Source organism: Eschrichtius robustus, chromosome 13 (assembly GCF_028021215.1).
Source record: "Eschrichtius robustus isolate mEscRob2 chromosome 13, mEscRob2.pri, whole genome shotgun sequence".
NCBI classification, from domain to species: Eukaryota; Metazoa; Chordata; class Mammalia; order Artiodactyla; family Eschrichtiidae; genus Eschrichtius; species Eschrichtius robustus.
In genome coordinates, this window is record NC_090836.1 from 60,142,375 (window position 1) to 60,156,206 (window position 13,832).

The window sequence follows — 13,832 nt, forward strand, 5'->3', positions numbered from 1 at the left end:
AATGCACACTCTGTAAATAAGGACTTCAAACTGTCTAAATAAACTAAGCACAGGATACCTTTTCCTCATAATTCTTGGTGAATTATGAATTACAACTTTACACAAAAAAATTAATAAAGCAAGATGACTTAGCAAATAATCAGAAGATTATTTGGAGGTAGCCCACTTTCACATTTTTATTGCCACTTATTTATTCTGCTTCATTAAGCTGACATCAAGAAGATCTGAAGATCTTTGACCATGGCACAAACTGGCAGCATCTTCTTCAAAGCTAAAACAATTACCTCCATGCTGAAGGGAAGATCAGAACCAGCAAGTCTTTAAAAGTCTGGTTCAGCCTTGAATTTATCCTGTGCTTAAGGCTGAGATGCTAAAGCAATCTAATTTAAACAGGGAGAAAGTCAGCATGGGGAAGCTAAACAATCTCTAAATTTCTCACACAATAGTTAAATTTTTCTCTATTAATTTGCATTTCAAATTATTCTTTTGGAATTAATTATAAGATGTTAATCTATATGTAGCAAAACAGAAAGACTTTCAGGAAGAGTACTAAAATCACTATGTCAATAAACTGGCTACCTACCATAAGAGGACAGATGTAAAGACTCAAGTCTGGTAAAGAATGGTGACCCCAAATTTTTTGCCAAAACTCAAATAAAACTGCATGGTCACAAAATATTCTAGGGTGGATAGACCACTGACTTAACAAAATGTGGGTTATTTTTGAAAATATTTTTTTATATAACACTGCTATACTGTGGGTGGGTGCAGGGAGGGAGCACCTAAGAAAAGAAAAATATATGCAAGCATTAGACTTGCATATATAAATCCAAGACTCTATCTTCACTTAGTATTTTCCACAAGAATATTTTTTTAGGAGATATCCAGCTTAGACCTTTCTTCTCTCAGTTCTTCCTAACATACAATAAAAAAGTATGTCATGACAAATATTTTCCTTTTGATGCTGTTTTACTTAGGATCAGCAAACTACACCTATCTTCATAAATAAACTTTTATTGGAACACAGCCATGCCTATTCATTTATATATTGTCTATGGCTGCTTTCTTGCTACAAAAGCAAGGTTGACTAGTAATGACAGGCCATATGGCTTGCAAGCCTAAAATATTTACTATCTGGCCCTTAAGGAAAAATGTTCGCTGATCCCTACAGAGAGATGAGGAGGAAGAAGGAAAGAGAACTTTAAAAGCCTCCAAAAAAACCCCACTCTTTACGATCTTCTGTGGCCTCTTATTGTTGTTAGAACAAGAACTCACAGGGAAGCAAATAAAGGTAGTAAATACAGAACTCTATATAAGCTACTGAGAAAGTGATGGTTGAGAAAAGAATTCTCCAAAGTTTCTTAACAACCTTTCAGAAGTTAAAGCGGTTCTCTTTAGAATTTTTTTTTTAAAAAGGCATATTATTTACATCCACTTTAAAATCACCAATCCAATAAATTAAAACTCATTTTTTTGAAAATCACTGAGATTGTCTCAGGATAATTTGTTGCTACAGTATTAATTGCTAAAATTAGCAATGACAGTAATTAAAAGCATGGATCACCATGGTGTTAACATAAATTTAGTGTTCTTAATCCAAAGAATGCAAAACATTTTACATCTTGTGTCCATTTTTATTAAATTCTACTGCCCTTATATCAGTTCTGTAAGAGGGTATTCCAGTGTCTTAAAAAAAAAAAAAATCAGTCTAAAATATAATCAATCCACCAAGAAATTGGTAATCTTTCCACTGAGCTACACTATTTCTCATTCCTCTACAAATCAAGAGTTCTACAAACTTACCGAAACAGATCCAAGTTACTATACTTCTCAAACCCAGGTTTAAAGAAGGATGCGATAAATTTCCGCAAAAATGGAAGAAGATTATCTCCTCGATTCTATTTTTAAAAGAGAGAGGAGGGATACACATTAGGCTTACAATGTTTAATTAAAACCTTTCAAGGGAGGAAAAGCCCCCCTGCCCCCCCAACCACTGGTTAGATTAGGTTTTTTTGAGTAGGTGGAGGTAGAGATGACTTTTGTATTCTGATCTCCAAATTGAACTAAACATTAAACAGTTTAACACCCAATATACCACAAGCTCAACTTTCACTCACCAATTTCACCAATTAGCCATTAAGCTCTATTTACATGTTTGGCACTGTGCTAGGTGTTGGGAGTAGGGGAGCTCTAAATCAGAATAAGACATGGTCCCTGCCCTCTAGGAGTTCTTAGAATAGTATATAAAGTAGCTGTAAGCAAAATTACAATGTAATGTAATTAAGTGCAACGGTAGAACTATGCATGAGGTATTATGGCAGAAAGAGAAGGAATACCTAACAGTATTGCAAAGGGCAAAAGGATCAGTAAAAGCATCCTGGAGAGGCTGATGCCTGAAACATCTTAAAGGATGAATAAACGTGAAACATAAAAATATCATATTTAAGAATTATGAAAAAAAAAAGAATTGAGTCTTTTTTTTTACCTGCGAGATGAAGAATTTGCACGTATGATAAAAAACCTCTGCATTCTGAAGATTTTTTTCAAATGCAGTAAGCCACACTGCCCTAGCTTTGTCATGCTGATTTGTTTCCAAATATAAAGCAACGAGGGATTCCAACAACTGGCAGTTCATGGGACATGATTCCAATAAATATTTACAAAGCTTCACTGCAGCCTCATACCTTCACAAGAAAAACACACATTTAAACACATGAAAAAATCAATTTTTAACATGAGGTTAACTGCTTGTCAATTAAGTTTTACCTCCCAAGAAGCTGGTGCAGAACAATCATGTTTGTGTAAAGTGGAACACAAGCCTCTACTCTTTCCTCAACAGTAAGGCTCTCATCTGTGCAAGCTTTCACCGCATCTATCCAAAAACACCACAATAACATGAATCAAACATAAAATGAATTATGTGACTGTGTTATTTAAACTCTAAGGTAGCCTATTCTTTTGTTTGACTATATCTTATTCACTTTTACTAAACTCCTGGTTTTCACCCAGAGCAGGTATTTCAGATATCTCCAAACTCCTAAAATTGAATCTTTCACCCTCACTTTCCTGTTAAGAATAAAACACCCAATATGAGCTCTTGCATCTTTGCATTTATACTAAATTCCTGAAAAATTATGTCAAAGAAATTAAAGAATGAATTATCTTTTCATCTTTCTCCGACCCACTTCAAGAGGCCTTGCTCTGCTGATCTACAGCCATTTAAACGTCTCCTCCTAAACTAGATCTTTTCCTTACTCCTTCAAAACACTTTTCCCTTTGTAAAGAGTCCTTTAATCGATGTTGCTACTTCTTAGAGAAAAGTCCTCCACTGTTTCACTTCGCACAACTGTCACCATTTCTTCCTTGCCCAAGGTGGTACGACTTCCCAGAACTGCTGAGTTTAAAAATGAATGCCATTCTGAAACAGCACTTTTGAAGTTCACTTATAAGGAGCCTATCTAAATAAATATATCTCTACATTCATTTTATCTGATTAGCAATTGATAATGTTCTTCCTCTTCTTTTTAATTTCTTCTTGCCTCTGCTTCCAAGAGATTGTTTATATTTTCTCTTGGTCTCATTCACTGACTCAATTCTCCCTTTTACCCCTTACTGCTATACTTTAAAATCTCCATTTCCTCAAAGAAAGTATCTCATAGCTTCAGCTGGTGAATAACTTACTGGGAGTGCACATTAAAAACTGTAAAGCACTAATACAATAATTTCTATGTTGATAACTTTCAAATCCATTTCTCTATCCATAACTGTCCATTTAAGGTGCACTTCCTTATTTCCTTCTGCCAACAAGCATTTCCACTTGGGTGACCAATTATCATTCACAAATACCACTCCTACTACCAAAATCAGTCTTTCCAATTCACCAGTTTTCTATTAGTACCCTTTCCTTTTCCTGGTCTCAAAACCCTGATATCACCTTTGACTACTTTTTCTCTTCTTCCCTGACATTTAATCTGTCCCTAATCTCTATATGGTAACTTAAAATGTCTCCAATAAATACTCTTTCCCAGGTTACTTTTTTTAATGCCTCACTTATGGCTGTCAGCTTCTGGTTGGTTTTCCTACCTTTGGTATCATTTCTCTCCAGCATATTCTTTCTTTCTTAAAGAACCTCTATTGCCATCAAGCCTACCAGACTTAAAAGTTCTTGAAAATCTGGTATCATTTCCACTTATCAAGCTGAATTCCTACTGTTCTCCAGCACAAAAAGTCTCACTTTGATAAGGAGTCTCCCTTCTTCTAATTTCCCTTTAAATCCATTGCACCAACTCCTATCTACTTGTTGCTTTTTGGTTACTTAGCTCCTCTAATAGGAATGTCCTTTTACTTCCTTTCTTCCCTAGTTTATTCAATGAACATTTACTAAGCGCTCAGTACACTGCCAGACATTATAGGCCCTTGAGAAATATAAAAATAAGACAAGAGTCCCATCTTTGAGGAGGAGGCCCACCATGTCAGTCACATTATAGGCAAGCTTCAAAGTCCAGCTCCAAGTCCTAATTCATCTATGAAGACATACTTGATCATGCCAACCTGCAATAATCTCTTCCCTTCAGGTTTATGGCCTGTACCATGTAATTCTCTAAATCACAGATCCCAGTCTCTTCTCTAAGCACAGAATTTAGACTATATACTAATAGACAGTTATGCGGCCTCATATGTTCATTAATTATGTCAGATGTATAGATTTTATCTTCTGACTAGGCTATATACTTCTTATTAGAAGGGAACAGGCTTTATATCTTATATATGTTCCAAAGCAGATACCTCGGTTAGTACATAGAGGAATCAAACTCACTGATTGATGGAGAAAATATTAATTACTTGAAAAAATAAGATATTATCTTTTAACTTTCATCTTGATAGATTGCTTTACAAAAATATACCTGGTTCTATGATTCAATCAACTCATTAAACCTATGTAAATACGCTATACTATGTACATATTTAGCTGATATCCTTTGCCATAATCAGAAAAACGTGGCTTTCATAGATGCCAATGCCCATCTTATCTGATTCAATCCTTAATTTTTTAAGCATTTACATAATAAAGTGTAAAACCACAACTTGCAATACATAAATTTGTTTCATTTAATTTCAAAGAATCATAATAAGCAATAAGTTGATGTTCTAAATAATTTATAAACATTTATACTTACCTTCAAATACTGCTAACAACATCTCAGGATTAGTCTTTATATCTTGAACTGCTTGCCACGGCATTACAAATGGTTCTATATTAACAATTCTTGAAGGATTGGCATTAGACGGATCATAAAATTTTGAAGGGAGAACGTTGAATTCAATAAGATGTATGTAGGCCAGCCATGCCAAACATCGATCACTTGCTTTAAGGTATTCAGCTACTATTCCATCATTAGCCAATTTCAATGCATTCTAGGTAAAATGGAAAAATAATCTGAAGGTGTTTTTAAAAATATTCCTAATAAGATTCAACTGTGAAGGCAAAGAAGATTAAAAGTGTTTTGTTTCTTTGGCATGGTTCTTAAATACCTAAGTCAAAATTCTGATACTCACCAATTTTTTTAATGGAAAAACTCTTTAGAGATATCAATACCAGATTAACATAATTTTTACTATGCTAAGGTTTATGACATAATTAATGAAAAGGTTAAATTTATTTGTACATTTTAAGTATCTTGATATACAAAATCTAGTAAGATAAAGAGAAAAGAGTAAAATAAACAAAAAACCTCACCACACCCATATAGAAGATTTTCACTATGGACTAATTTTTTCCCCTTTTGGTCTGAATATTGAAGTTTATTCTGGTGGGTACTCAGCAAATATTATTTTCATTTAAACCTCATAAACACTCTAAATAAGGTATTATCCCTACTAAATAAGCAAAGGAGGAAACAGCTGTAAACTTACCCAAATTCACACAACTTACCAGTAAGTGGCAAACAAAAGATTCAAATCTAAAGCCTGTGTCCTTATCTTTCAACAATGCTACCTGTACTGTTTTAAACCTTTAAAAAATTCTCTACAGAATGTCATTAAATGCTATAATAAATGTTTACCTGTAAAACTGCAAGTGCACTTTGGCATCTTCCAGTAAATATGTGTAGCTGAACTCTAAACAAAAGAGCCTCTAAAAGCTGAAAGGACAGAATATCTGATGGTTCCCGCTTGGCTGCTCCCATCAGGAACTCCACCATTCTCTCACATACGTAATCCTTTTCTTCAAAGGTGCTTTCTAGGTGCAGAAACTGCCCAAAGGGATTTCATATGATTACTCCTGCTTCATAAAACTACAGATTTTTCACATTTCATTAAGAAACTATCACATATTAAAAATTCAATTTCTATAAAAAGGATAATTGCAAATATGTATAAACCCATCGTACAGTACTATAACCTAGATTTCCCCTTCTACCACAAGTTGGAAAGTGGAATCAGATGAAAACTAAAACAATACAGATATACTCTCAGAATTATCACTAAAGCAATTTCACATCTCCTTTCCTTGAATCAATAAATGGCAGCAAGACCATGATGGATCTCCAAAAGCTCACATGTTTATGATCACATACAATCTGAATTGCTCAGGTGTGTGACTGTATAAAAATTTTGAGAATAGCATTCATATAAGAAATATGTGACAAAATAATTAAAAGATTTAATCTTTTAAAGAAATTAAGAGGTCCTTTAAAGAAAAAACAACTTAAGGAAAAACATTACACCCTATAATTTGTGGTGATCAATAGCATTAACTTTGGTACAAGGCTGCAGGTTAAAAGTCAAGCATTTTTCATTATCTAAATCTACTCAGTGAATTAGGAGAGTAAGAAAGTGGCAAGTTCATTCATTAAGAGATACCATGTTATCCAAATCTATCTGTTTTGAATTTCAGTTAGCAAGTAAATGACAGATCTGGTAGTAACAGTTTATATGAAAGTTTATCTGAATCTAATAATTCCTGAGTTCAGCTGGTAAAAGTTCACATATTAATGAATATTTATTTTATAAGTGAATTAATCATAATTTTAAGTTTAAGCCTGGGTAAGAAACACCCCATTTTCTCAGAGAATGAGGAAAAAACCCACTTTTTCACCAAATCTTTTAAACTTAGCAAGGTTTGATATTAGTATGATTTACAGATAAAGTTTTCTCCGTAAGTAACGAGGGCATATAATAAAAAGACCAAATTATTTCCTGGCTTTCATGAAAATGTTATATAAGCATAAAAAAATTTTTTTTAAATTATTTTCAGGTGCTTAGCAAAAAATTCATTTAACTTTGCCCAAACCAAAACTGCTTAAGAATAGGTTAGTGTAAAATGTTTTAAAATGTTTATGTTTCCTCACTACCAATAAAGTAAACAACAACAACAAAAATCACCTCTTCACTAAATACTGTCTTGTTTAGTCTAAATTAATCCTGACCCAGAGAAGTGGTTTTGAGGTTACTGGACAGTGAAAGTAAGGTTATTATTATATCTGTATGCAGACAAAACATATGATCTATTAACCTACACATCAATATTTAAGATGGCCTAAAGAATTATTGATAACACACACAAACACACACACAACTTTATCTTTTCTACTCACAGTCCAAAAACTTTGATAATCAGGAGCATATTCAACAGCTGTTTCACACATTTCCTGCACCTCCTCCTTGGTTCCTCTTTTTGAGAACAATCTGAGGTAATGACACCAAATTTCTGGATTGTCTTTGTTGCTTTCCAAAGCTCGAGCCAGAACATTTAAAGCGGAATCCAAGGACTCAGAACATAGCCTACATGTTTGAAAGAAAAAGCAGGACCATTTCTTTTAACACTTGAAAATACTTTTTAAATCAGTCTAGTTCTAATAAGTCAACTTTTTAATTCCATTTTCTATTAGAACCTACCAAGAAGCTAGAATCACCAATGACAAAGGGAGGTAGATTAAGATTTTAAATCACATCCATCCAGAACAGGTCCCGATTTCCCACTGACCCAACAATTCCCTTTTAAGTGGACGTTCAGTGCGCATTTACCAGATAAAAACACAGTGTTATAAAACCACTAGATTATCAACTTCAAGTGTGCTTTATGTCCATATTCAGCAATACCTTTTATGATTTACACTGGTCTGGGAATGGGAAAAGTTAAACAATTCTCCCTCAAGGCCAGCTACTACCAGCACAAAATAATCAAAGCTTTCAATATAATAGTTCTTTTCAACAGTCAAGGGCTTGCTATCTCTTGGAGAAGAAAACTTGTCTCTCATGATCCTATTCATAAAATAATGTACAGTTTTTTGGCTTTCACTCAGTAAATGAGTCAGAAGAGAAAACACTGTAACTTATCCTATTAACATGAAAATGACACACAAGGCAAGTTAAATAAGCACCATATTCAGGTATGTGTGATGTATTAGCATTCTGCAGTGCTACCTTAAAAAAGTTTTTATACCAAGTTTTAAGACAGAGCAGCCTGTTTAAAAAAAAGAAAACCTTACTATTGTAATTCTAAAATTACAGTAATAAATATTACTCCTGGTAATACGAGATTATTCCTGGCAATCCTATCAACAAGTAGGAGTCAAAAAACACAATTATGTAATAGGAGCTGTCATTTTTGAGGTAAATCACTATTTATCTTATTTGAATACACGTAATATAACACCACACACAGAAAAAAGTCAATTCACCAGAATTCAGAGGTTCTTAGACAAGCTTTAAATCTCCAAATTAAAATTAACATAAAATTTAACCTATTCCACTGTGACTTTATCACAATTTTATTGAGACCATGACTATCTGACTTTTTAAAAAACCCAATGATTAATTCTTGGACGTTTGGTAGTGTATATATGTCCATGCCACTCTCTTACCCTGTCACATCTCACCCCACCCCCTCCCCATATCCTCAAGTCCATTCTCTAGTAGGTCTGTGTCTTTATTCCCGTCTTACCCCTAGGTTCTTCATGACCTTTTTTTTTTTTTCTTCTTAGATTCCATATATATGTGTTAGCATACGGTATTTGTTTTTCTCTTTCTGACTGACTTCACTCTGTATGACAGACTCTAGGTCCATCCACCTCACTACTTCTAATAGCTTTTAAACAATTAAGTGCTTTTGGCTTTGTCAAAAAACAAAGACTCCATTGATAGTAGCAAGGAAACCTGATTACCAGAGATAATTTTTTTACTTCAAACATAAAAATATAAATGTGCAACAGTTTACACAAAGATAGAAGGGGACGTACCCCTCATTTTGATTCAAGTACTTGTATGCAAGCTTGAGCCAAAGTTGTACATGAGAAGGATTTTCAAGTACACTTGCTTCTAAATTAGCAATGTCATCAGTCTCATTTGTAAAGTATCTGACATCATCTGGAGTGACAACTGTATCCAAAGCTGGAACATTTATTCGGTTCTCTGGCTGGAAGGCTATAAGAAAAAGCACTATTAGCTTCACAATTTCTCTAAATCCACAAACCCAAGAAAAAATGATTGGCCTTATCTTTAAAATAATCTAAAAATCTAAAGCTCATAGCTTTAAGGTAGAGCAATCATATAGTTTATTGTCCAAACCAGGACACTTCTAAGAGTAAAAAGGGATGTTAATAAAAATTACACCAGGATGACAGGTATAAACTGACTTATTCCATATTCCACTACATCTAAATTAGAGAAAAAGTATTAATGTAAATAAGTACAGGAGAGCATATTTGCTAATCCACAAAGAGTAGGCAATTAAATTATGCAAACTTGAGAATATAATGTAAGATGTACTCGACAATAAGGCACTCATTTATACATTACTTTGTTCACTCATTTAATTCATTCATTCTGTGCGCCTACTGCATGTCAGAAAACACAGACTCAAAGATACAACAAAATAGAACTCCTGCTCTCGAGAAGGACACAGGCCAGGCAGTAGTTCTCAAATGGGAGCAGCACTGCTCCCCTCTCCCCACTCAAGTAATATTTAAAGCTGTCACATTTACTAAAGGGTGATCCATGCATTTACTGGGCAGGGGTCATGAAAACAAAACATCCTGCAATATAAGGCACAGTCTTGCCCAAGGAAGAACTAATTGCCTTAAATGCCAAGCAGCATCACTTTTTTAAAAACAGAAACTTTTAAAAGGCTAGTAGATTACACCAAAAGATTAGCAAAGTGTTAGCAAAGTGTAACACCACAATTTAACGATTCTGGATCTTAAATTACTTCTTACCATACTTAATAGGTCCTGTAGACTGTTCCTCATCACTACTGAAATTATTCTCTGAAATAGGTTTTCTCCAAAACTTTGGCTTCCACTTTCTTTTATCTTTGTAGGTTGTAAATGGAGGTGCTAAAGTAGACAGGAGAAGACTGCTGGTTAACAGAACTAGTCTTTTATAGTTTTGAAGGATACCCAAGTAGTACTCAAAAAGAGCTAAATTTATTCTATCATGTTATGCAGACATGATATATATATATTTTTACATAATGCCAAAAAATTTGTTCTCATAAACTCTAAGGTCCTTTTGTGCGAGAGAAAGATACATATACTCACTATGGCCTTTACTTTCATTGATATTGCTCACAAGGAGAACAGCCATCTGGTCCATTGACATTCGATCTTTGTTTACTCCAAAAAGTTTCTCAACATATTTTTCTGAAATTAGAGCAATGATATCTTCATAAGAAGTATAAAAAACATGGATTACAGAGATGAGGCTAATTAAAGAGTATGAAGTAAAGAATAGTTTAAAAATTAAAGGTACTAGTCAAAAACACCTATGGCCTTCTAAAGGGCAGGGTCTACATTATCTTAACTACTACAGCAAATCCTACCATATCATGCACCCCAATTTGGACTGAAAAAAAGTATTTCCTAAAACAACCTAAGCAAGTGAAAATTAAAGTCCCTAATTAGGAATGACTAAATAGATTCAGTGATGTTACAATCACTCTGAGTTGTGATAATACTGAATTTAACAAACACTAATTCCCCTACTTCGAAAAGACTGGTAGGTTAAGGTTTAATATTTGGCACTAAATCTGGGGAAAAGCTTAACAACATTTATTCACAATGTCTGGCAGTAATCTATGCTTTCTACAGTGTCAAAGTGTATAAAGTCCTTTTTTATTTCATTGTAGAATCTGAAACTATAGTCACCTCAACTTCTAATCCCCCTCTATTTTTGAAAATAGTAAATAAAAATAGGGTCTATTTTTAAATCATTGGTAATATTTCTATACTATGTTAACATATTCTTCTAAATAAAGTGAAATATTTAGATGAGCTCCGTCAAAAGAACTGTCTGCAATAATGGAAATGTCTTACACCTGCACTGTCTTACTGGTAAGCACTTACCAATACTGAGCTCAATAGTGCCTACTGAGCACCTGAAATGTGGCTAGTGTGACTGAGGAAGCAAATTTTTACTTTAATTAACTTAGATTTAAATAGCAACACATGGCTAGTGACTACTGTACTGGACAGAGCAGATCTAGATAAAGTGTCATAGATGAATGTATTGAATTATTATGGCTATTTAAAGATGTCAACAACGGAATATAAAACTTTTAAATTGCCTAAATTCAATTTTCACTTGGGAAACAAGAGGTCTTTAAAACCTGCTGCAGCAGCAATTTCTTCATCAGTGCTTGTCTCTGAACAACCAATCAAAGACAGATTATATGACAGAATGTCCTGGAATAGCTGTTTTCGGCTAAGCGTACAGTCTTGTGTATGCTGCCTAAAATAAAATAACAACACAGAAAAGATAATCATGTATATATCAAAGCTACATAACCAAGACTGCCTTTTAAATTATAAAATGTTAACAAATAAAACCTACTCACCATTGACAATCATCATCATTACATGTTCCTGTTAAATCAAAACGGCAGAAACACTGATCTGGTTCGATCATATTACTATACGATACTGAGCTTAGGGGAAGTTTTTCCTTGGTTCGATAGTATGGACTGAATCTAAGAAGAGAGGTAGAGAGGCACATTACAATGCTCCATAAACATTCCTCAGAAATTTTTAAATTTTTTCATTTTTTCTTTCTCAATTAAAGTTTCTATACCTTGAGCTTACTATTTATCTAATTACTTAATACCAAAATTAACTCTAGAAAACAACCAGAATATCAAGTCATAGGGACAAACTACTTTTATACCCAGACATAAAATATCTCAAATAGAAAACAAAGAACAAAAATATCCTGTATTCTAAACGTAGTGTTTTCCTACCACATAATAAAATGCTGTATAACGCTGGTACTTCTTCCACACATCACCAGCCAACCAAAAACCTAGAGAAAAAGTCTATACTACCTAGTAGGTGTTTTACGATTTTATGATTAAATCATACCAATTTAATAGTCTCACAGCTTCTGAAGAGTCTTTAAAAAAAAAAAGAGACAACCTCCCAAAGTTAATCATCTGAAAATGTCAAATCAATTTTATGAAAGCTAGCCAATGCATTCCTTAGAGTTAACAATAAAATTAAAAAGCAAAAATTTTAAATTCTCATAAGACTCCAGTTATTTTTCCTAAAATTCTTAACAGATATAGTAATTCAGAATTCTCCACAATTTCACCAGTAGCCAGAAATTAGGATTTGATAAGAATCAGTAAACCTAAGTGTGAGTTAAATCTTACTTCCTGTTTGGTTCAAGTATGACAACAAGGCACTTAAATTTTTATATTCCCTAAAAGGACAAGTTCATTTCTGAGCAGCCATGATTCAATTTTTTTTCATGGTCATCACACATTCAAGATTAAGATATCACTAAGAACGAGGAGCAATCCTGAACCTCAAGTTTACTGAATCTTTCTTCTATACCTGTAAGACTTAAAAACTAGAAGGGGACTATGGTAGGGTCTAAACGGACATGGCTTCACTTCTGTTGTTTTACTCTGTCCTGTCACGAAATCCACATCCACAGAAATCTCCTGCAAAAGAAAAGAGAAATTTCATAAGGTAATAAAGGCTAGGGTGAATTCTAGATTTTATAAAGAATATGAAATGTTCAGTTACCTGACCATGCAAAACCTTGTCTGTAATGCCTGTGGTAGTTTTTAAAATCAGTTGTTTTAAGCTATCAGCTTTTGAATATAATTTCTGCAATTCACCAATTTTTAACCCTAGAAAAAGTTCTGGTTTTTCTACTGTATTCTTAGTAGGTTTGTTTATACATTCTTTGTTAGGTGTATCAGTGTGCTTAAGGTTAGGTTTAGTAAAAGAATTGGATTCTAAGAAGGATCTTCTTCTTTCTCTGTTTGACCCAGACAAAATCTCATCATCAACATCATTTTCCTCAGTGTCCAGACTTAATTTATCTTGAGTCAGATCGTGAAGTGAGGGTTGAGGCAAAGAAAATTCAGGTTCCTCTTCCACAAGTGGACCAATATTTTGCTGTTCCTTTGCTTTAAGGGCCCTGGCTTCTTTTAGTTTCTGAATTTTCAGGGCATATTCATATTCTAGCTTTTGCAATCGTCTTTTTTCCATAGCAATTAGTTCTGCTGAATGCTTTCTTGGACTTGATATTGGAGAATTGTCCAGTCTCATCATTTTGTTAGGCTGGGGGGAAAAATGATATCAATATTTTATACTGCTATGACTTTATAAACAATTTTTGGTAAGATTAATTGTGCTATCCCTACAATACAATGCCAACATTATAAAACTAAGTCAATAACGAGAATAAAACAGTTTTACAAAGGCCTCCAACAGATTTGCTAGTTAATCTATGAGGTACAAAAAACAAACAAAAAAAGTCAAAATAAATTAAAAAATGAGTTTCCAAATATGTGGGTGCCATTTAAAAACAAAACTTTAATCTTATTC

At 33.6% G+C, this 13,832-nt stretch overlaps 1 protein-coding gene across 2 annotated transcripts in view; it reads right to left on the reverse strand.

The window, feature by feature from the left end:
• Positions 1-13,832, reverse strand: part of ZFC3H1 (zinc finger C3H1-type containing) — a 46,854-nt gene that overhangs the window by 7,765 nt on the left and 25,257 nt on the right. For both annotated transcript variants that reach the window (XM_068560407.1, XM_068560406.1), the window contains exons 15-27: positions 13,023-13,565; positions 12,828-12,937; positions 11,834-11,965; positions 11,606-11,727; positions 10,539-10,640; positions 10,215-10,334; positions 9,240-9,423; positions 7,596-7,782; positions 6,063-6,251; positions 5,178-5,415; positions 2,767-2,872; positions 2,486-2,684; positions 1,804-1,898 (exon numbers count right to left, since the gene is read on the reverse strand). In XM_068560407.1, coding sequence (XP_068416508.1) covers positions 1,804-1,898; positions 2,486-2,684; positions 2,767-2,872; positions 5,178-5,415; positions 6,063-6,251; positions 7,596-7,782; positions 9,240-9,423; positions 10,215-10,334; positions 10,539-10,640; positions 11,606-11,727; positions 11,834-11,965; positions 12,828-12,937; positions 13,023-13,565 — 2,327 coding nt within the window. The remainder of the gene's footprint in view (positions 1-1,803; positions 1,899-2,485; positions 2,685-2,766; positions 2,873-5,177; positions 5,416-6,062; positions 6,252-7,595; positions 7,783-9,239; positions 9,424-10,214; positions 10,335-10,538; positions 10,641-11,605; positions 11,728-11,833; positions 11,966-12,827; positions 12,938-13,022; positions 13,566-13,832) is intronic.